At 39.8% G+C, this 24,868-nt stretch overlaps 1 protein-coding gene across 5 annotated transcripts; it reads left to right on the top strand.

Moving 5' to 3' along the window:
- Positions 1–3,153: 3,153 nt before the first annotated feature.
- Positions 3,154–24,856, top strand: LOC764059 (UDP-glucuronosyltransferase 2C1). Of its 5 annotated transcripts, XM_030996313.1 has the most exons (5): positions 9,177–9,298; positions 9,787–11,172; positions 18,871–19,096; positions 23,452–23,671; positions 24,115–24,856. In XM_030996313.1, exons 2-5 carry the CDS (start codon positions 10,306–10,308, stop codon positions 24,395–24,397), a joined length of 1,596 nt encoding a protein of 531 aa, XP_030852173.1. In that variant the 5' UTR covers positions 9,177–9,298; positions 9,787–10,305; the 3' UTR covers positions 24,398–24,856. The 5 variants fall into 5 exon arrangements, with proteins under 5 accessions (XP_030852175.1, XP_030852173.1, XP_030852174.1 ...); XM_030996315.1 differs by lacking the exons at positions 9,177–9,298; positions 9,787–11,172 and adding an exon at positions 3,154–4,012; XM_030996314.1 differs by lacking the exon at positions 9,177–9,298 and having other exon boundaries at positions 9,531–11,172.
- The last annotated feature ends 12 nt before the right edge of the window (positions 24,857–24,868 follow it).

Consider the following 24,868-nt stretch of genomic DNA (forward strand, 5'->3'; position numbering starts at 1 on the left):
TATGAGTACAAAAGACTGGATAAAGGAAAAGGTTTTCGAGTGCCGGAGTGGGTGTGAGAGCCTGGATGAGACAGCGGGTGGTTTTCTCGAAAGCGGACTAAATTTAGTTCATCGTTTAATCCTTCTACTTAGTATGAAATGCCAAGTGTCCGTATGAATATGTTTTTTAATAATTTGATATGTCAATAAATTACCATGACAACAACATTATTTCACAGTTATATTGTCGTTATTAACTATGTTAATACTAAATATTTCTTTAACGCAAACATCTTATTTTAATTCAGAGATAGATTAAATAATTCAAAAGCATACTCATATGGACACTTGGCATTTCATAATTAGTCAGAGGATTAAACCATGGACTAAATTTAGTCCGCTTTCGAGAATACCACCCAGGAATTTTACAGACACAAGTCAAAGAGGAAATATATTGCGTCTTTTCAATATTCGAGGGAGCGTAGCGAACGTTCGAGAAAATTTCATTTTAGAATGCTAAAAGTTTGCATTTTAGATCACTTGAAATGTTTTATTGTACATCATTAAGTAGTGCATAATTACATTTTCCCTTATTTTCCCTGCGAGGGGGCCTTTGGGGAACTAAAAATCCCCTACTACAATCATTGGCGGGCATCAGTTTGCCCCCTCCTCTCCCGCTTTCGACGCCTATATGCCTGGAAAATAATGTTTTAGGTCCAAGTAGAGAGCGAATTAAATGAGCGCAGCGTCTAACGGTGTGGGCTCCAGGGGCACGATTAATTACCAGGAGTTTGACAACGTTTATCTCGAATTTTGTAATCTGTATAATCTGGTAAAGAACATCTTTTTACGTTGAATTACTCTCAAACATTTAGAAGGACATCAACATGTTTCTATTCCAGAAATGTTATTAGCAGAGATGAAAACTCAGTGTATCAACATTTGAAGAAATTGGATGATATTCTATCTCACTCCATCCACTTTAAAGGTAATACAAAGTTTTGGTAAATTTTGAAAATTGGGTGGATAGTAATTCTTTACAATTTTTATATATATGGATGCCCCTGTGGATGAATTATGAGCACAACAATTTTTAGCCCCTAAAACACTTCTGCTTTTGAGAAAAATGGAATATAAAAATTTACCGGTGCTCCCGGTAAATTTTTAATAAATTTCAAATAGCGCCTACGGCCGTACAATAGTAGCTGCGACCGTGAAAATCTCAGAATATGTAGTTGTGATATATAATTTCCAAACGGGAATAGCTAATCGGTTGATTTCAGTCAAGAAAAATTGTTTTATAGGTTAATTAATATCTTGACCTTGAGAGGGAGCTATAAAGCATAACGAGTTGATTATTGACATTTTCATAACTTTAGACTTGATTGCAACCGCGACAATGATCACTAATTATTGTCGGGTCGCATATGCTTCCAATACTTTTATTTGAACCAAATTCATGACCTCATACCAAAACTTTGTATTACCTTTAACTATCATATGGTACAGTGCTTACACTTAATTGTCATTTGAAACGTGTTTACAACTTAGTTTTCCCGTAAGGTCTCCCAGATCGGCAGTATTTAAAACCCTATACATTTTAACTGCAGTTTATATATCTTTATCGTTTCATATGTACTGTGACAGTCTTATTTCATACAAAATAACAATTAAATATCACACTCTCGGTGGAGGGGGGGGGGGTCCTTTAATTAAATTCTCTATCATTGACTATTACTATAGGTATCCGAGCGAAAATAGTACCTCGCGAGTTTCAAAGGTAGGGGCTTTTGACATTATTCTTCCAAGTCACGACCTATTATGTCTGGAAGGACTATGTGCGACTCGCAGTTTATTTTTATTTTCAAATCCTTGGTCTCTATTAGGAGCATTCTACAAAAACAAAAACAAAATGGTAACCCGGCCCACTCCTGAATTAATGCAGAAAAGCACGGTTTATTCCCGCAAAACAAGACAAAATAAAGTCCCAACAACATTTCCAACGGAACAGTTTATCAAACCAGAACTCATGAATTCATGCAGGAAAATATGAGCTTCACACTAAACAAGAGCAAGATAAGGTCACTCTCTCTCTCTCACTTCAAGAATTTTACTCATCGCAGGACCAGTGTCAAGACAATGGTATGAAAGATGTAGCATAATTAAAGACAGGCTCACCTTTATTACAGGAACAGTTCTACAGAAAATAAAAACTCATCATTTCATACAGAAAAGGTATAAGAATGAAATCAAAACAACAAAAATCATCGTTCAAGAATATAAAAGGCTACATCCATCATCCTAGACAGGTCTTGAAACAGATTAAAAGCTCGGGACCTTTTTCTTCTTCCTTAAATAATTATCTTTCACCATTGTCCATGCGTGGGGGTGCTATTCAACGTTACAGGGGCAGTTGGTATGGTGATATAAATGTCACTACGACATACACAAGTCAGTAACTATCGTGATTGCTTCCTTTTCACAAAATAAAGGAAACTTTAAAGGAATCATACTTGCGGGAGAATGAAGTGGGCGAAAATGTTGGGAATATATTTTGGCTTCAAATATTGGTAATTAATGTTGTAAAGCTAAGCATTTAAAAAATAATCAAGAGCATCCGAAGATCCTCTACCACTACTCTCTCCATAAAAATAAGATTAATAATAACAATGATGATGATGAAAATAAAGAAGGTGATGAAGGCGCTCCAATATCATCTCGGCTTTACCTGGGCTCCTGATTTCGTTGCCCGCAGCATTCAAGGTATTCCTTCCTACTGGTTCTATTAACACTTGCATGACCATGACCATGACCTTGGCGGAAAATTGCAAAAATGTCTTGCCAGAAGACTTTATAGTGTCGCGCCGAGGCTCGAATCCACGGCCTTCGCATCTCCAGTCGTTTTTACACCACTTGATCGGATGCGACACCTCTATGGTTGAGCCAAATGTCTGAGGACACCTCTTACAACCATTTCAAAAAATAGAAAATTAATATATGTGCAGGCCGGTCAAGATTGAAGGACAAACAAAAAAGGCTTGATCAAAGTTCAGAAAACCTTTGAGTATATCTATACAGCATATGATGTCAAATATTGACACAAGCGGTGTACTAGGCTAGTACACCGAAATATGCTGAGCATTTATTAACGTACAACGACCGGCTTGAATGATAGCACAGTTTAACTATGGCTTCTCTCAGGACAGTAATTGTTGTTCTGCTTGGATTTTTACACGTCGGTGAAGGAGGTAATATCCTGATATTCAGTGGATATGGGGAAGGGAGTCACTTCATGACTGCTGCCCTTGTTGGCAAGGAGCTGATGCATCGTGGCAACAACGTCACTGTGTTAATTAGCAATGCATACGAGCACAGAGTTAATGAAACCAAATACAAGGATTTAAACTTTGAAATCTTCAAGCACATCGTTCCGCCTGAGGAAGTTCGAATGCGTCTTGAGCGTTTTACAGAGTCGATCTTTAAGGGAACCTGGTTAACGGACGTCATGTCGAACTTGACAGTCCTAACGGGGGAGATGGCCGATGACTGCCATGCGTTGTTCAACGATGAGGCTCTTCTACAAAGACTCCTCCAAGCTAAGTTCGATGTGGCTTTTGTTGATCCTATATGGCCGTGCTCGTTGCTTGTTGCTGAGTACGCGGCCAAGAGACATGTGTCTTTTATGGCTACTGCCTGGATGAACGACATTGCCCGCGTCAATGGCAATCCTTCAAACACCGCCTTCGTTCCAGAGATGAATACTGGTTTCACAAATAAGATGACATTTATCCAGCGGATTATCAACAGCATCGTGGTCATGCTCTCGATGTGGCTAAACGTTTTTACAGATGGCTACACCCAAATACAACATGCTCATGGGATTTGCCCCGATCTCCAGCCCTCGGAGCTCTACAAAAGGTCACAACTGCTTTTGGTTAACGTCGATTTCGCATTAGAGTTTTCGATTCCCATCATGCCGCATTTGATACCAGTCGGTGGCCTGTCTTCAGGACCAGCAAATAGTTTAAATCAGGTAAGTCTTATCGGTATACGTTTCTGCCATTTCTACGAGACAGAAAAAACTCATTTATTCAAAAGAGTGTTACTTTCTGAACCAAAATAACGAATGATTTCCCTCTTTCCAACAATGTTTCCCAACGCCATTAGGCGGCGGCGTAAGTCTAGTCGAGGGAGTGGATGGTGGACACATTAAAGATACTGTGTCCCTTTTGCAGCCAACATCAAATTCTGTAGAACTTTAGAAAAGGTAATTTTCGGGTCACAATTATTTTTTTCCCCGTCTTTGGGTTTTTTGGCCAGGGGGGAGGGGGCGAGCGGGCCGCACCTGATATAGACCATTTTTGTAATGTAATCTAATTTAATGCTCAAGTTTTTGTAAAATGGATTGCCTCGTTACCAATTATTTCATTTACCTGTTACGAATAATTGTATTTCAATAGTCAGAAAACTCAGAATGCAAATTGCATACGTTAATTGTTGCTAGGTAGTGCGGGGGCACAGCCGGCCTACCCCCCCCCCCCCCCCCCGCCCCTTTTCTCTGGCGGCCAAAAAGAGAGAGAGAGAGAGAAAGAAAGGAAAAGATATAGAGAAAAGGGGAAAATAAAACTTTAAACAAGTCCATGAAATGGGTTACAGCAGATGTTCTTTCGTTCTCTCACCTCTTTTTACGGTTCAAATGTTATCTCCATGAAAGCTGCAAGGTCCAAAACATGGGATGCTATTCGCCTGAAAAATTCTTACGATCGAACGTTTACTTCAACTTATGTAAAAAAATGTACAACATCATATCGCTGAGAAGCCGGGCACGACTCAGGCATTACTCAATTGTTTACTCTTTTTGCTGTACATAAACGACATCAATGCAAATTTCCAGTCCAAGATGCGTCTTTTTGCTGAGGATAGTGTGATTTATAGATAAATTAACAATAACAAATGACATCTCCATTCTTCAGCAAGACCTTCGAACCTTGTCTGACTGGTCAGCCAAATGGTTCATGGCTTTCGATGTCAAACGAATGTGACATCGTCGACATATTACTGAAAGCAAGAAGCGATGACTCTCGTACATTTGGAGCTATAATTCATTTTCTTCGCCGGGAAATGCAACTTTTGATACTCAGTCAAACAGCAAATGTGTTTTGGGAACTCATATCGGAATATTTGAATCATTGAAAGGGCGGATTTTTAACCACAGGAGGTTTTGAAACCAACGAGTAATCATGGTCATAACGAGAAAGTCGAGTTACGTAGATTCAGAGGGCAAGCCTGCCTCATTCACCGGGCCCGAAGAAGACGGAGCAAAGGGGTACACCGGAGAATTTACAAGCCATACACAACAAAAGACAAGCACTAGCACCGAACCTCTTAAAAATGCCAACATTCAATCTATTGTGGAGGCCATTGTCCAGGCATTCAGCGACAAACGCCTAGTAGAAGAGCGATTAGCCCCCGCTCTGGGACCAGTCTTAGCACCAGCACTAATTTCATAACTGCTTCATGATGGAACTTAAGGAACGAGACACAAAAATCCAACAGTTGGAATCAAAGCTGTCGAAAGCTGAAGCTCGTCTGGAAGATCTTGAGCAGTACTCGAGGAGAAACTGCCTCATCATCCACGGAACCAAGGAAACCTCGAACGAGAATACGGACCAGCTAATCTGTACACTCGCGAAAGATCAACTCAAAGTTGACCTCGCACCAGAGGACATCGATAGATCGCATCGGATCGGTCTCCACGGGAAAACCGACAAGAATGGTCGTCAACTACATCGGCCGATCATAGTCAAGTTCACCAAGTATGGTCCAAGATCACGCTTTTACGACGCAAGATCAAAGCTCAAAGCAACGAACATCTACATACATGAGAATCTCACCAGTGACAGACAAAGATTGATGGGAAAAGTGAAAGAGAGATACCCAGCACCGAACAAGATCTGGACACAGGATGGGAAAATTAGAGTGAAAACACCATAAAATGTGAAGATAGTAATATCATCAGAATCTGACTGGCAGAAACATAAACGGAGTACCTGAATTACTCTATGTTTACGCGATACACAGGATTTGAAATCTAGTTCCTCGTGTGTGTATGATGGTATAAGTACCAATTTTGTGAAAAAATTATACATCATATTTCTTATCCTCTAAAACACATTTTCAATTTGTCTTTGTCCACAGGCGTCGTCTCAGACAACCTAAAGAGAGCAAAAATAATTCCTGTTTATAAAAAGAATGATCCAAATTTAATCAAAGACTATCGCCCTATACTCTACTTCTCTACTTCCAACTCTTTCAAAAATCCTCGAACGCTTTTCACTTTATATAATGCCATTGTCCTGCCTTATTTCGATTATTGTAGTCTTTTATGGGGAGGGGCCAGCTCGTGTCATTTAAACAAGCTACATACTTTACAAAATAAAGCCATTCGTCTATGCTCAAACTCCCATTATCTTGCCCATACCCCGCGGTTGTTTAAGAAACTGAATATACTAAATTTACCAAATAAGTTATAACGTTCTGTATTATTATTGTGTTTTAGTTTGTAATGTCTTGTACACGTCTTGCATTTTGTTTTATTGTGAATTTTAATGTTTTGTATTTTCCACATTTGTCATTTATTTTATGGGTCCACCCACTTCTCTAAAGCCATCGGCTTTATCGGGTGTAAATGATCCAGCACAATTCTCAATGTATATATGAAGAGTTTCATTCCAAAAGGAGCTAAATCCACTTTGGGTTCTTCTCAGTAAATCGCCTTTTTTTATTTCTCCACTTTCCCTTTATCCATGCACCTTAATGTTTTTGTAAATTTTAAAGGTGTCACCCTGGAGCAATAATATATGATAAGAAAAAATCTACCAGTTTTTCCTGATTTTTGCTAAATTTTTAGAATTTTTGTTCTCATGGATTTAGCTCCTTTTGGAATGAATCATGATATTGTACCTGGAAAATTTCATATTTTCTCAACAAAGTCACTGAAATTTATTTAAATTTAGTAGCAAACCTCTCCTTTTAAATAATAATAGTGAAATCACAACTAAAAATACCTTTTGAAAAGATAGTAAACAACATATCACAGTTTCATTCCAAAAGGAGCTAAATCCGATTCATTCCAAAAGGAGCTAAATCCATGTTTCATTCCAAAAGGAGCTAAATCCACAAAATCTAAAAATTTAGTAAAAATCAGAAATAACTGGTAGATTATTTTTCTTATCATATATTATTTGTCCAGGGCGACACCTTTAACATATAAAACAACATAAAGGTACATTGCTAAAGGGAAAGTGGAGAAATAAAAAAGGTGATTTACTCAGAAGTACCCAAAATGGATTTAGTTCCTTTTGGTATGAAACCGATTTGGATTTAGCTCCTTTTGGAATGAAACATGATATTGTACCTAAATTTGTTCATACTTCCTGGTGAAATTTTCGAATGTCATATAGTGCATTTTGTCCCCATGTAGGAAATCGTTATTTTAAGACAAATAACTCCATTTTGATAAAATATGGATTTAGCTCCTTTTGGAATCAAGCTCTTCATATAATGTATGTGATTTTGTATGAAATAATAAATTGAAATTGAATGAAATAGTAGGCCTCCCTTACCATCGCGAGGAAAATAACACCCATACAGCATGACTACCAGATTTCCAACGAGATAATACCCAGGATAGACAAGTACAAGTATCTCGGTGTAACTGTAACCAAGGACGTTCAATGAAATAAACACTGCCAACTCTTACTGAACAAGGCCAACTAAACCCTTGGTTGCTGCGGAGAACCCTGGCACCACGCACCATGGATGTAAAGTCACGAGCGTACACAGCCCTGGTTCGACCGCAGCTAGAATATGGCGCTGAAGCCTGGAACCCTCACACTTCTCGTGCCGCCGGAGGTCTGGAAAGGGTACCGGAAACAGCTGCACGTTTTGTCTTTCGCGACTACCGAAGATCCACGTCAGCTACAGGGATTGTGCTCCAGCTGGGGGGGGGGGGATAAACTGCACACACGTCGACTTCTAGCACAAAGCACCATGCTCTTTAAAATACACCACCAGCAAGTCAACATTTGTCTTCCTCACCTCATAACTAAAGCTGCATACGTCAGAAGAAGAGCCACACATTCAAGCTCTCTGTTCCTGAGGCAACAATAGACTCCTACAAATACCATTTTTACCCCCGGACCATTCGCATCTGGAATTAACTACCAGTGCAGTTACTGTTCCAACAGTTGCTGCTTTCTAAATGACCACCCTCCCTGTCATCAGAGGGTTGGAACCTCCTGTATGATCCAGAATGCTGTAAACCATATAGCAGCATGATTTTGTTGTTTACTAAAACGTCACTGTTTTACTACATAAATTGTACACCCTTTTGTTGTCTGCACCTTCACCTGCTATCACAACACATCCTATCCCAGTATAGCTTGGAAAAGTTCCTTCAGGGATTACCTCATCAAGTTGCTGTGTCGGGTCAGCTGTGTCGGTATTCTCGCTCAAACCCCGTTTACTATATCAATGCAGAAGTTTGAACTCGGTAAGATGAACAGTGTGAGTCCAAAAAAAGCGTACACCTAGAAAATTGCTAATTATTTTAAATATCATCTATGAACTGTAAATTATTATGCATCATATGAAAGAGTGTTTTATCCCCGATATTTTAGTATCATTTGTGTGTGGTATGTGTTTACGCTTGAATGAACAGGAGGCATTGTTTGCTCCTAACTTGTTTCAACCATACCTTTTCCACGGGACTTCCCTCTCCTTCTCTCCTTCTCTCTCTCTCTCTCTCTCTCTTAACCTTTCATTAGGTAACTTCATATGGTAAATGGTTGGGAGAAAATAACTCAATTAAAAGACAAAATTTGCCCAAATTCGATTTATCCAGTAACATCTGCCAAACTTTTTTTTTTACAATGTGAAGGGTTTGAAGGCTAAAGAGAAACAGAGAAGCGAATAATTAGTTAAAGGCAATTGATTTAATGGGCTTATTGCCCCCATTGGGGTGGTGGATGTTTCGGTGAAAATGTCATTTGTAATTTGTCTAGCAAGAATTGTAAACGTTTTCTCATGTTTAATTAACTATAAGAAGTTTTCCTCTTTTTTTTACTTTAAAAAGGTTACATGTGTTTTTGAGGACACCTTAGAATATCCAGGAAATGTAGGTCAGGGCAAAGTTCAGAGCCATATCCTCAAGTCAGAGAACGGACATGTTTGTCCACCATTTTTGTTGAATTTTATCACAATTATCTACGCGAGGGTTAATTGTGTTCAACCGTTTCGAGTATACCCTGCTAAAGATGTAGGTATTTATTCGTTCAAATGCGATTATTATAAGCAAGGGTATAATGTTGAAATTTAGAGTTAAAATGTAATGTTAACATGGAGAATTAACAAGCGTGGAATGTATACAATTTGTGTGGCCAGGTATGGCGAGAGTGTTTTCGGTCAGTAAGGTTATTACCATAATTGTCTAAAATATGTGTGGTGATGTATTTGTATAAATAATGCATCATATGCTAGATTTATTTGTTGGCATTAACAGTAATATTTGAGAATATTGACATTTAAGGTGATAAATAAGGAATACAATTTCGAGGTATAGACCCTAGGCCTACATTAACAATTGGTAAATACCAAAAAGGTATTTTGATGCAAACTTAGGATATAACTGCTTAGCCAGGTCAATATTTAATGGTTTGACAGAACGATGTCATTGGTTTAAGAAATGAATACGTAATCGTAAGACAACGATTCTAATGATTTCTTCATCATTTATTTTTCATGCAGATTGAATAAATACTCGATTTATTGAGGACTATCCAACTCAACGGGGCATAATCGACTTAGCATTCCTTCTTTCTGTGATCCAAATAATAAGAAGAAGAATAATAATAATATAGCGCTAACATCCACCAGGCGCGTAATGTTCTCAATCAACGCTCTGAAATTATCTCGGCTCTAGCTGGGCTCCGATTTCGGTGCTAACAGCATTCAAGAAATTCCTTTCTACTGGTACCCATTAAACACTTTCATGATCCTGACCTCGGTGGAGAGTTGCAAGTATGTCTTGCGAGAAGACTTAATATAGTGCCGCGCCGAGGCTCGAATCCACGCCCTTCGCATCTCCAGTCGTGTTTATACCATGAAAGAAAATTAATATATGTGCAGGAAAAGATTGAAGGACAAACAAAAAAAGACTTGTCTGATCAAAGGTCAGAAAACCTTTGAGAATATTCATACAGCATATCTGAAGTCAAATATTGACACAAGCGGTAAACTAGTATGTATTCATGTACAGCGGCATGAATGATTGCAGTTTCAACTATGACTTCTCTCACGACAGTAATTGTTGTTCTGCTTGGATTTTTACACATCGGTGAAGGAGGTAATATCCTGATATTCAGTGGATATGGGGAAGGAAGTCACTTCCTGACTGCTGCTCTTGTTGGCAAGGAGTTGATGCATCGTGGCCACAACGTCACTGTGATAATAAGCAATGCTTACGAGCACAGAGTTAACGAAACCAAATACAAGGATTTAAACTTTGAAATCTTCAAGCACAACGTTCCCCCCGAGGAAGTTCGGATGCGGGTTGAGCGTTCTACAGAGTCGATCTTTAAGGGAACCTGGTTCACGGACGTCATTTCGAACTTGACAACCCTAACGGGTGAGATCCTCGATGACTGCAATGGGTTGTTCAACGATAAGGCACTTCTACAAAGGCTCCTGCAAGCTAAGTTCGATGTGGCTTTTGTTGATCCCATATGGCCGTGCTCGTTGCTTGTGGCTGAGTACGCAGCCAAGAGACATGTTTCTTTTATGGCTACTACATGGATGAACAACATGGCCCGCGTCAATGGGAATCCTTCAAACACCGCCTTCGTTCCGGAGATGAGTACTGGTTTCACAAATAAGATGACATTTATCCAGCGGGTTATCAACAGCATCATGGTCATGCTCCAGATGTGGCTACACTTTTCTTTTATAGATGGTTATACCAATATTCAACATGCCCATGGGATTTGCCCAGATCTCCAGGTCTCGGAGCTCTACAAAAGGTCACAACTGCTTCTGGTTAACGTCGATTTCGCATTAGAGTTTTCGATTCCCATCATGCCGCATTTGATACCAGTCGGTGGCCTGTCTTCAGGACAAGCAAATAGTCTAACTCAGGTTAGTCTTATCTCACGTTTCTGCCATTTCTACAAGACAGAAAAAACTCATCTATTCAAAAGAGTGTTACTTTCTGAACCAGAATAACGAATGATTTCCCTCCTTCCAACAATTCTTCCAATCGCCATTAGGCGTCGACGTACTACTAGTCGAGGGAGTGGATGGTGGATACGTTAACTATGTCCCTTTTGCAGCCAACCAAATTCTGTAGAACTTTGCAGTAATTACGAATATGAGTGACTGACTGACAGGTTTTTTCCTTTGGTAATAACATACATAATTGAGCTGTAACAGGTACATGAGCATTTGTCTCTACATCAATAACATACTACTTGTAATGGCCAAAATGTAACTGATTGAATCATTGTGCAGTACAAAACGTACTGACGACCATTCGGTTAAAGGGTCCGAAAATCAGACTATTACTGAGGTGATTGCAATCACTAAACTCGGTTATTATTTTCTCACTAAAAGCCATTTTCAAGCCTTTTCGTTTTGAGGGAAGTTCTAAATTAGTATTGTCTGTCAAATGCCATTGGAATTTAACCTTTTCATTTTTTGGCCTGCAAATGGGAGATAGTACCTTTAAAGGGGAACTTCACCTTAATATAATTAGTAGGATTTTATAAAAGTAGAAACATTAGACAAATCGAATGAATTAATGTGTTAATTATTTGTACACATTTTTTTCTCACATCGATGATTATATTGGGTTTCATTTTGAAGGTGTTAACTAACTTCATGAACGAGGAGCCTATACGCCCCTTTCCTATAGTTTCATTTTCCGTATAATATTCACGTAAGAGTTGATTCAGTCACCACGGTTTGAGACATTGATTGCAATATGAAATTAATTGAAAATATGTTGTATGATCTAGATTTCCTAAATTCATTATTCATTCCTTTTGTGAACATAACCGGGACTTTGGGCCCCCAAATTACTGGCGGTCTATATGGCTTTTATAACAGTTTTATGACTGTATGTTGACTTAAATGCTGAAATTTACCGACCATTGTTGTCGGCAAAGCAATAGGGACTGATACGTGTGACGTCCATTCAAGGCAGTGCATTAAAAGGACGTCGATCGTAGCATAGACCTATTGAGTGATTTCAAGTTGGGTGTTAGTATTAGTGTTAGTGTTTAGAGCAGTCAAGAGCTCTTAAATCGAGCGGAAAATTTACTGATGAAATTAAGAGCCCGATACCGATATCAAAATCGATAGCTGAACACCAGCTGTGACGTCACCACATACTTGATTTCACGACGATGATTTAAAAACAGTACATCAAAACTAAAGATATCATGAAAAGTACAGAATAAATTTACACCTATTTCTCTGGTCTTATAAAATAACTCATTTTACACATAAGAATATATGAATTACCTGTTTCACATATTTTTATTTGATCGTCAGACAATAAATTGACGTCGATCGTGCGTTGACTGTGTGCGGATACAACACTAACACCGAACTGGAAATCAACATTTGCTTAATCCCTAGGGGCTAGTGTTAGTGAATAGGACATTTGTACGTAAAATATTAACACCAGCCACAAAGGTCGGTTCAGCAGACGACAATTTTGCAAAATCGATAACACTAGCTACCGGAAGTTGACGATATTCAGAGGTCAAAGCCTTAACACCAGCTGATTTCCATTTCGGTGTTTAGGCTGGTGTTAGTGTTAGTGTTAATAAACACTAACACCAGCTGATTTCCATTTCGGTGTTTAGGCTGGTGTTAGTGTTTATTAAACACTAACACTAGCCTTAAACACCCAACTTGAAATCACTCATTGTCTTCGTGCGAATCTAAAAGTCCCTAATGTCTACTCGACGACAGCTCTTGATGATTTCATAATTATCTAATAATACAAGGCCATGTAGATCATGTTTGTAATGTGACCTAATTTAATGCTCAAATCTTTGTTAAATGGAATGCCTCGTTACAAATGATTTTATTTACCTGTTACGAATGACTGTATTTCAACAGTCAGAATGCAAAGTGCATGCATTAATTGTTGCTAGGTAGTTCGGGGGCACTACCGGCCCGAGGGCTAGAAAAATACCCCTAAACGCGTATACCGGCGTGTACATCAGGATTTTTAACCATTTTGAAAAAGTACCTTTTTTCTTGAAAAGGCTAAAAATGGACGTTTTGAACCCCTTAATGCGGCACCGCTCGGACCGCGTCCAATCTACACTGCAAAAACCAGGGTGTTAAATTTCTAACACCAGTTTGGTATTGAATTTGTTTGACACCATTGGTGTTATTTTTAACACCGGTCAGATTTAAGCATGCATTAATAATTACTTGGTGTTATGTAACATGGTGTTGTTTTATGCTCAGTGTTGAAAGTATCATCACGTGATTTGGTTTAAGGTGGTTGATTGGTCGAATAAGTTTTCACAAAGTGTACGCGCGCTTAATGATTACTTTACACGTGTTCACAGAAGAATACATTTATCATGATTTGTTAAGCAAATTATGACAATGCACATCAATTTTGTGATTTGTATTTTCCTTTGGCAATTATTGACCAATAGATAATTTGTCCGATCTTGTTACAATTACATTAACGTTTTAGCAATAGATATATTGATTTTAAGATTACTAACCAAGAAACAACATGCATATTCATTATACATTCGTGTACCAGCCTGTATCATTTAAATGTTAATCTTGAAATTACTTCAAATGATCTATGTAATGGAGTTAATGCGATGGAGATTAGAATATACCTATTGGTGGACAGTTGCCAACATCGATTATGAATTAACAGTTTACCATTGGTTCTTCTACCCTGGTCGATAATAGGAAATATGGAATGTGGGGCCATTGGATCTACAAGAATATAAACACCAAACGTGGAATTGAATTTGTTATGATTCCAGATAGTGTTGTTAATCTACACCAGTAGGAGTTGTCAAATATTACCACCAAGAGTGGAATTGAATTTGTTATGATTCCAGATATTGGTGTTAATCTAAACCAGTAGGAGTTGTCAAATATTAACACCAAAAGTGGAATTGAAATTATCTAATTCCAGAAAATGGTGTTAAGTCACACCAGAGGAGTTTCTTCCTGCATGCATGTATATCGTCGAGTATATCTAATAGATTTCTAATTGTAGTCAACATGGGCAGTTGAGTACGTTGACACGCATAATCAGTCGGCGTTCGTCGTGTTCTCGTCCACTCAATCTAAAAGTCCCTTATGATGTCCTGAGGCTCGTACCAAACAAAAGAGAACGTCATGCTCAGCCAGTATTTGAACAGTGATGCACATCGTGATTCGCATTAATGCAAGGTTGTGTGAGGGTCTTTTCATTCTTCTATTCGTCATTATAGTCGCTGATGGTCTTATACCAGAAGACTACAGATAAGAGACGAAACAGGGAGAAAGTTACTCTTGAGCTCTCCGTTTTTGTGCGTTTCTGACGCTCCTACAAACCAGGCAAGATGACAAAATTATCTCTCTTTATTTTCTTGGGTTTATTTTCGCGGGTACCCGGTGCCAATATTCTCATTTTCAGCGGATATGGAGAAGGAAGCCATTTCTTCGTTGCGGCAAATATTGGAAAGGAATTGATTAATCGCGGACACAATGTTACTTCTCTTATTAGCATTGCGTATAAAGAGCGGTCGGGGGAAGAAAGGTATAAGGATATAAACTTTGAGATCTTCTCTCATAAAGTTTCACCGAATGCTGTTCTTGCACGCCACGACAGAAGAACGAAGAAGGCGTTCGAAGGATCGCACGTGCTGGATATAGTATTTAATGTGTCTCACTTCGTCAACGAACAGATCGACGACTGTGAGTCCATCTTAAACGATCACGACCTCGTACGAAGACTGGACGATCACGATTTCGACCTCGCCTTGATTGATCCCTACTGGATTTGCGCGCTGGTAGTAGCAGAACGATTTGCGCGTATCCACGTCTCTGTCATGCCGACTTCTTGGTGGAACATGCTGTCGCGCCTCCATGGCAACCCCGTCAATCCCGCTCACCATCCCGAACTTTCGACGGGTTTCAACCCGAACATGTCTCTCCTAGAACGATTAAAAAGCATGCTATGTTCGTCTTTTACATGGATCATGCAATGGTCTGCGGATCAGCTGACACCCTTAATGCGTCAACATGACATTTTACCGGGAATGAAAGGGTCCGATATTTTCAGCAGGTCTCAGCTCTTCATAGCTAATGTGGATTATTCTCTCGAGTTTCCCTTAGCCATCTACCCCCATATCATCACGGCGGGAGGTCTTACAACACAACCAGCCCAAGATCTCACCAAGGTAAATTAATCCCCGATTATGATAATGCTCACAAATTATTGTTCACCTATCCCAAGTGTTTCCTCTCCCTCCTGCCCAATCTAAACTCTCTGGTCCGAATTTACATAGGAGGTTTTGTCGATAAACCTAGGTTTATATTTGCGTCGTATACAAACCTTGTTTTGAAACGCGTCGAAACGCGTCATAATTATGACGCACATAAGCCTAGGTTTGTCGACAAACCTCCTTGGTGAATTTGGGCCAATATGTTTAGCTACTTTATGGAGACATAATACATACAGGGACAGGGTACATACATTCTATACCAGGTGCGAGAGAGACTTTATTCTGTCATTAACTCAACGCCATAACAACAGTGGGCGCTATACACATTGTATCACCCAGAGCTCAGCATTCTCTTTAAATTTGAAAAAAATCTTCCAGAAAATCGTAGCTAAAAATAAAAACACGTGGGAAGCTTGCACAGAACGAATGCGAATCAATATGCTGTTCGGATTTAAATAGTGTTTACATAGCTCGATGCATTTGAAAAGGAATTTACATGACAGTAAAGAATACCCATGCGATCATTGTCCTGTAACTTGCCATGTCTTCGTGTATACACTTCGTTTGTACTCTCTATTTCTCCGCCGTCTACTCATTGAGTTAGAAATGGATCGAGTCACACCAACTTTTACGAAAAAAATTCCTAATTTCTCCAGACTGGTGGTGCTGTTTTTACTTTTACGAGCGAGAATCTTCTGCGATGCTGCAAATATCTTTGTCTTTGCCGGGTACGGAGAGGGTAGTCGCTTCATGTCGTCTGCTAGCATTGCTGTAGAGCTTGCCAAGCGAGGACACAACGTCACGGCCCTTGTCAGCAACGCGTATAGTTACCGGGCGGAGGACGAACATTATCGACATATATCATTCGAAATCTTCACGCACAAAGTTTCTCTCGAAGTGGTGAAGGAGCGCCAACTCCGTATCCCCAAAGCAGCCTATAGCAAAAAGAAATCATGGATGTTCGATTTCGTGACGAAGATCAACACGATTGCGGACGAGCACATCAACGATTGCGAAGCGATTCTCGATGACGAGCAGCTGGTCGGACGGTTGCTCGACCGCGAGTTCGACCTCGCAATCATCGACCAGTTCTGGCCCTGCTCAATGCTGGTGGCCGAGCATGTCGCTCGTCGTCACATCTCCATCATGCCGGCCGCCTGGATGAATACGATTGGACGCCTCAACGGAAACCCCACCATCCCCGCCATCGTACCCGAGGTCAACACCGGGTTCAACCAGCAAATGACCTTTAAACAAAGAATTAAAAACCTCTCGCTTTCCTTCCTCGTCTCATTGTCCTACTGGGTAGCTAATAAATTCACTCCGTTAATGAGAAAGCATCATATTTGTTCTGGCCTTTATCCTTCCGATCTCTATCAACGAGCTCAGCTTTTAATATCCAACGTCGATTTCGCCTTGGAGTTCCCGATCGCGACACAACCTCATGTTATCACTGTTGGTGGATTAACAACTAGACCGTCAAATCCATTGCCTCAGGTAATTCTTAATCAGTCAAGAACATCCACACACAAAGCGTAATGAACATATTTTCAGGAACGCTTCCATTTTAAATTTACTTATTTTGGATTCGACGTGATGTGTATGTCAAACGACATTGCCATCATAATGCAGAAAGTATTTTAGTCTGCATTTTCATTGCAACATAGTGTGAATATCTATCAAGACCTCCTTGGTGAAAAATGTACTCGGCTTAAAAAAATATGAATTCAACCTAACTAAAATTTATCAAAAGGTTTATTGTTTGAACAATTTGTATCTCTCTACTTCTGTGAATCAGGGCCCCGTCTTACAAAGAGATAGGCTATTCATATTTCATCACTCCTGACCCTTAAAGGTATTGTTTAACCAAAAACATCAACGAAACACTTCAGTAATGTTGTAGAACATAAATAAAAGATTATTTTGGGAGCGTTGAGTCGGTCAATCCGCTATGTTTAAGAACATTAAAGCATATTAAAAAATCCGAAAAAATAAGATAGTGTTATATAATGTTATAAGGATGATTGGCTTAAAACTTCACAGACTGCAGGAATGCGTAATAAAAATGGAACATGCACACAGACTTTGATTGTAAATAAGTATAGGTAATGACTACATCGAATACATCTTGTTTGATTGTTTTGTTTTTATGTTTACTTTGATATGTACACATGCACATGTATAATATACATGTAAATATTAGAGTAGTATCAATATACTTACGTGCAGTGTGCATATATTACATATACTAGATGGTGTATCAATAATTGATTAATCATTAGGTTCATTATCATGTTTGATTTGATGCGCAATGTGTGCATAAGACATGCCCTACACTTCAAAGTTACAGAAACAAAAATCGCTCGTTCATTACTCAGAGGCTAAATATATTTTTTAAACATGGCAAGCCCATAAATACACCATAAGTATATATGTTTTCGATTTAAATCGAAGAGTACACAAGACGTCGCTTACTGAACTGTCCTTGTACGAACTGTCGTCACAGCTATTAATAAGTCCTTCTTGTATTGTTAAGTTACACTGCACTGTCATCCCCGCAAACATTCGTTTCATTCAACTTTCCCTTATAATATAATCCTTCCCTACTCGAGCTCCTCAAGAACAGTATAGAGACGTCATGGTAGAAGAATCCCATTGTAATATGATGCATTTTGGCGGCTTTTCCATTCATCCAAATGAATGGAGTTCGCAACTCTCTCTCTCTCTCTCACTCTCTCTCTCTCTCTCTCTCTCTCTCTTCTCTTCAGTCCACTCTACTTCTGTCTTTCTCTCTCTTATCTTCTTCTTCTCTCTCTCTCTTCTCTTTTTCTCTCTCTTTTCTCTTCGTTCCTATTTTCTTATCTCTCTCTCTCTCTTCTAATCCATTCAGTCCTCTCTTCTCCTCTCACTCTATATCTTCTCTTTCCATCAACCCTCTCTTCTTCTTCTTCTCTCTCTCTCTCTCTCTGTGAAGGGCCGGGGCTCTTAGGAAACCTAGTGAAACGCAGAGAGAGGGTTCCCACAAGTAGCCATATTGGAGGACAAACAATAAAACCCTGTGCATCAGACTATAACAAGTCATTGTTTTCATGGTCTAAGAGCACGGGTTTGTTAATATTGGTTTGTACTCCAATATGGCTGCTTGTGGGAACCCTCTTTTGTCGAGTGAATCGAATAAAGCCTTATTCAGCTCAATAGAAGATGTCTTTTTACATAAGAAAAGTGCCCCTTTTCCTTTAAAGGAATTGACACTTTTTCCTAATCAACAAGTGTTCAATGGAATTTGATATGTATCAGACTCTTTTATAATTATATTCATAAACTTCTCTCTCTCGATCTCCCTTTCATCAAGGACTTGGAAGAGTATGTCCAGAGTTCTGGTGATGCCGGGATCATCGTCTTCTCCCTCGGGACCTATGTGACGTACATGAAGGAGGAGCTCATCGCCGTATTCGCCAACGCCTTCGCCAAGCTCCCTCAGAAAGTCATATGGCAGTTCCGAGGCACGCCACCCGCTATCCTCGATAAGATACCCAACATAAAAACCATGGAGTGGCTGCCTCAAAACGACTTGCTTGGTAAGGGTAATCTTGTGTTTCGACGTAGAACCCCGGCACCCCCCCCCCCCCCCCATAATCTAAAGGATTTTTGATATCATCTTTATGATTAATGTGGTATAGGAACGCAGCCTAGCATCGTATAGTATGTACATCGGCCATCATGTTATTCTGCTCTCTATTTAATTAATCAGATTAGCCTAATAAATACATGGTCGGGGTTTTTTTTGTGACATCTTTACAGAATGAAACTCCAAGGTCTGTTCATTATACTAAATTCAGTTAAACCCGACGTCGGATCTAAGAAAACGTTTGCCAAAAGGAAAATCTAGACGGCCTCATGCAGCTCAGACTAACATAATTTATTGAATTCGATTTACGAAAAAAAGCGTAAAGCCAGCGGTGGGTTTTAAGTTTAGTAGAATATGTTTTAGGAAAAACGCGATGGGCTTGGCTGCATGATGTCCTGTATCTTACCATCGTTAAGTCAACTTTATATTCAACAGTGGCGTAATGAGCAAAAACGTTTGGGGGGGGGCTGGCAAAAAATCTGAATCACCCCATGCACTCTAACATGCAGGCCCCGCTGAACGTTTCTCCAAGTGGGGTCAAGGGGCGGAGCCCCTGAAGCTCAAGGGGTATTGGCATCAGTGGCGAATCCAGGAATTTCTTACGGGGGGGAGGTGGCACAAAATTGCATGGGGTGAAATATACAACGATGAAGCGATAGAACGAGGCTTAAACGGCGAGGGAGCGGAGCGACCAAGCAGAAGGTGGTACTGGGAGGGGGTTCTGGCCCCCTCCCAGAGTAAGAAGCATTTGCAATTTTAGAACCAAATTAGAGGCATTATCAGGCACTTCCTGAAGTAATATGACGTAAAATTGCTTTCTCCTACCCCTTCCAAGAGTAGGGATCTTTTGCAATTTGAGAACCACGTTTGGCGCATTAATGTCCACTGGCACTTCCTGGGAAAAAGAGGCCTTCTGATTGGTAAGAAGTTAGAGAAAAGTGATCTGTGACGTCGTGAGACGTTGTATAAATTAGGCTTTGATGCCGCACAATGCACAAAGACGGTGGTCCGGTACTTCACGAGTAGTACTTGCAAAAATTATCTCGAGTGTATAAACTGTGTCGTTATCAGGGGCGCCCATCCCGCGCGAAGCGCTGAAGCTTTCACGTTTCATTAAATTATAAGAAAAAGAAGACGATTCGTTGTATCGTGTTCTTGTCTAAATTCAGTTTCTCCCCTTCCGCGCGAAGCGCGGAAGCCTTGACACTTCATAAAATTATTAGGAGAGAAGACGATCCGTTGTACTATTCTCAATTTTTAAATCTTGTTTCGCCCCTTCCACGCGAAGCGCGGAAGCTATGACGTTTCATTTAATTATTAGAGGAAGAAGACAATTCATTGTACCGATCTTTGTCTGAATCCTTGTCTGAATTCAGTCCCCCTCCCCCTCCCGTGCGAAACACTGAAGCTTTGACGTTTCAATAAATTATTACTATTAATCCTTGTCTGAATTCATTTTCGCCCATCCTGCGCGAAGCGCGGAAGCTTTCACGTTTTATTAAATTTGTAGAGAAAGAAGACGATTCATTGTACCGTTGAACCGTTCTTGACTCCTAATCCTTGTCTAAATTCAGTTCCCCCCCCCCCTTGACGTTTCAATAAATGATTACTATTAATCCTTGTCTGAATTCATTTTCGCCCATCCCGCGCGAAATGCGGAAGCTTTCAAGTTTTATTAAATTATTAGAGAAAGAAGACGATTTGTTTTATCGTGTCTTTGTCTGAATTCAAAGCGCGGAAGCTTTGTCCTTTCATTTAATTATTACTCTTAATCCTTGTCTGAATTCATTTTCTTGTTTCATTAAATTATTAGAGAAAGAAGACGATTCGTTGTACCGTTCTCGACTCTAAATCCTAGTCAGAATTCAGTTGCCCCCCCCCCCCCCCCTCCTCCCGCGCGCCGTTTCAATAAATTGTTAGAGAAAGAAGACGATTCGTTGTACCGTTCTCTACTCTTAATCTTGTCTGAATTCAATGTCCCCCACTGGGCCCCTTAACGGTATATGTGCAGTGTTACATGATGTAAGTACGGAACGTATGGTGGCCCTGAAGGGACATCGCGAATAGACTAAATCGTGAAAAATATGCGATAAAATTCACGATATCGTCAATTTTATCGTATATTTTTCACGAAATTGACGATATCGTGAACTTTATCGTGAACTTTTCACGATGAAATTGACGATATCGTGAATTTTAATCGTGTACTCTATCGTGTACTCTATCGTGTACTCTATCGTGTACTCTCCTGACGGGCGCTTCGTAAACAAAACCAGCCCTAGCTGTGGGAGACAGAGAGAAGGAAAAAAGGGAAAGGGAAAGAGAAGATAAAAGGAAAGAAAGAATAATAAGAAGAAAAGAGGGAAACGGGGGGGGCGAAGGGCTCTTGCCTCCTCCTGACTCCCCCCCCCCCCCCCCCCCCCCCCTCCCCGCCAAAAAATAAATTAGAGAGAGAGAGAGAGAAGGGAAAGGGAAAGGGAAAGAGAAGATAAAAGGAAAGAAAGAAGAGGAAGAAGAAGAAAAGAGGAAAACGGGGGAAGGGCGAAGGACTCTTGCCCCCCTCTCCCCCCCCCCCCCGCCAAAAAATAAATCAGAGAGAGAGAAGGGAAAGGGAAAGGGAAAGAGAAGATAAAAGGAAAGAAAGAAGAGGAAGAAAAAGAAAAGAGGGAAACGGGGGCAAAGGGCTTTTGCCTCGTCCCCCCGCCCCCCGCCAAAAAATAAATAAGAGAGAGAGAGAGAAGGAAAGGGAAAGAGAAGAAAGAAAGAGAAAAACGAAAAAGAGGGAGAATAGGAAAGAAAGGAAAAGAAAGAAAAGAAAGGAGGCAAGAGCCCTTCGCCCCTGTTTCCCTCTTTTCTTATTCTTTTTCCTCTTCTTTCTTTCCTTTTATATTTTCTTTCCCTTTCCCTTCTCTCTCTTATTTATTTTTGGCGGGGGGGGAGGAGGCAAGAGCCCTTCGCCCTTCCCCTGTTTCCCTCTTATTCCTCTTCTTTCTTTCCCTTTCCCTTCTCTCTCTCTCTCTCTCTCTCTCTTATTTATTTTTTTGGCGGGGGGGGGGAGGTAAGAGCCTTTCGCCCTTCCCCCGTTTCCCTCTTTCCTTCTTCCTCTTCTTTCTTTCCTTTTATATTTTCTTTCCCTTTCCCTTTCCCTTCTCTCTCTCCTTATTTATTTTTTGGCGGGGGGGGGAGTGAGGAGGAGGCAAGAGCCCTTCGCCCCCCCCCCCCGTTTCCCTCTTTTCTTCTTATTATTCTTTCTTTCCTTTTATCTTCTCTTTCCCTTTCCCTTTTTTCCTTCTCTCTATCTCCCCCAGCTAGGGCTGGTTTTGTTTACGAAGCGCCCGTCAGGAGAGTACACGATAGAGTACACGATAGAGTACACGATAAAATTGACGATATCGTGAACTTTATATCGTGAACTTTTCACGATAAAATTCACGATATCGTCAATTTCATCGTGAAAAGTTCACGATAAAGTTCACGATATCGTCAATTTCGTGAATTTCTTCGTGAAAAATATGCGATAAAATTGACGATATCGTGAATTTTATCGCATATTTTTCACGATTTAGTCTATTCGCGATGTCCCTTCAGGGCCACCATAGCTTTGCACCGTAGCTTCTGGAAAGGAATTTGTTTACTAGTGGTACTGTTAGTGGCCACTATAAGGACCTTAGTGACTATAAAAAACATATGTTCTCCCTAGCTATTTGGGAATTGGTCAGCTAGTCTGCAAGAAATAATAGAGAAACTAGCATTTTGTTGAAAATCATGTGATATCACAAACATTTATACATCACTTGTGAAAATAAGTCATGGTACGCCAGTGTCGCTCAAGCCTCGAAACCTCTATTCATTTTTAAGGGTCATTTGGGGGGATTTTTCTCGCAAAATTTTTTTTTATAATTTTCAGGTCGAGATTTTTGGAAATTTTGAAAAAACGGATCCATGTTTAGAGATTTTTTGTGAAAATTGACCCATTTGAACGGCACACCCGCATATATCTAAATATGTGAGTACCCCCCCCCCCCCCCCCCCCCGTGTAGATTGCATGAAATGAATCTTGAAAGTAGATAGAACAAGAAATATCACAACAAAATTATTTTTAAAAGTACAATTATTTAGAAAGCTGACTCCCTTAGGAATACGAAGACTGTTAGGCCTATGTTAATATCTCTGAAACTGTTTTAATAAGAAGGGGTTTTAAAGATCCCTATCGAATGAGTGAAAGAGCGAGTGGTGACGTCATCATTTTATTTCAAAAGACGTTAATTTCCATATTAATGTGCCATTTATCATCAATGTTTACAGGTCACAACAAAACCCGAGCATTCATGTACCAGGGAGGTAACAACGGCCTCTACGAAGCCCTCTACCATGCCGTGCCGGTCGTCGTCATACCCTTGATCGGCGACCAGCCCGACGTCGCCGCTCGTGTGATGACTCGTGGCATGGGGCTCTCACTCGACATCATGACCATTACTACGGAGAAGATCGTTGACACTCTCAATGCCGTTATTCATGAAAAGCAGTGAGTATCTTGAGTGGAAATTTTCGGTGGAAAGGGGAGACGTGTCCGCCGTATTTTAAACAGAGAGCATCAATAATGTCAACACACACACAAGCACGCGCGCAATTTAAATTTGCCACCAACTCCCGAAACCGAACTTTTGAAAAAGACCCTTTGAAATGTGCAAACCTTCTTTTTTCTTTTTCTTCTTCTTCCTCCTCCTCTTCCTCTTTCCTTCTTCTTTTTCTCCTTCTTCTTCTTCTTCTTCTACCCTTTCTTCTTCTGCTTTGAGAAATTCATAGTAAAAGTAACAACATAGCATGACCTAATTTTAATTACAATTTTTTTTAAAGTACAGTGTATTTCATAGTCGTTCAATTATGTAAACAATTACTGCCATACATGTATATGCAATACATTTCGAGTAACCCCTTTAAATTGTTCAATTTTTCTCACCATTCCAGTTACAAAGAAACGGTAAAACGAATGTCTGCTATTTTCCACGACCGACCGATGCGACCCGTCGAAAAGGCCGCGTTTTGGATCGAACACGTAATCAAGCACGGGGGCGAGTACATGCGATCACCGATTCATGACCTCACCTGGTATCAATACTACCTCCTCGATGTCGTCGCCTTTCTCCTTCTCGTGCTCGTCGTCGTAATCGTTTTTATAGTTTATTCGTGTAAATTTGCATTTAGGTGTTGCAAGCGAGTTTTAGTTGGTAAGAAAGCAAAAACTGATTAGTGATAGAGTTAATAGTTAATACATTTTAAATAATTAAGATGTTTCAAATAGTGAATATTTTCAAAAAATTAAAATTTTCAAAACTAACTTTAACTCAAATAAGTAACGGCACAATCATTTGTCGTTCTAGACTTTATTTGTCAAGGTAAAAGGCTAAAAGCAACATTTGAAATTATATTTTATCAGTGCTTGATACGTCTTATCGATGTTGCATGAAATGGGAAACGTTGATTTTCAAAAACGTTTTATTTGTCATTCGTAGATGAACGTGTCTTTTTCCTGGTTAACCGTACAGACCATTAATTGTGTATACCGTATAATTTTCATACCAAAATCTCGTCCTGTATTATTTCATATCTCATATTGATAACTCTATGCATGCATCATTATTATAACGGCTAAGTCTGGGAAGTAGATTTGTTATGGATGAATTAAATTTGCTATACATCAAATTTGAAACCACTGTCTATG

Source organism: Strongylocentrotus purpuratus, unplaced genomic scaffold (genome assembly GCF_000002235.5).
Source record: "Strongylocentrotus purpuratus isolate Spur 01 unplaced genomic scaffold, Spur_5.0 spur5_scaffold_3, whole genome shotgun sequence".
NCBI lineage: Eukaryota > Metazoa > Echinodermata > Echinoidea > Camarodonta > Strongylocentrotidae > Strongylocentrotus > Strongylocentrotus purpuratus.

Bases quoted from the DNA above. Each gene is read 5' to 3' on its own strand.
- LOC764059 (XM_030996312.1), top strand. From the start codon at position 15,993: ATGCATTTGAAAAGGAATTTACATGACAGTAAAGAATACCCATGCGAT. The intron at 17,016-18,870 runs GTAATTCTTAAT...CCTTTCATCAAG, and splicing joins CGTCAAATCCATTGCCTCAG to GACTTGGAAGAGTATGTCCA. The intron at 23,672-24,114 runs GTGAGTATCTTG...TCACCATTCCAG, and splicing joins GCCGTTATTCATGAAAAGCA to TTACAAAGAAACGGTAAAAC.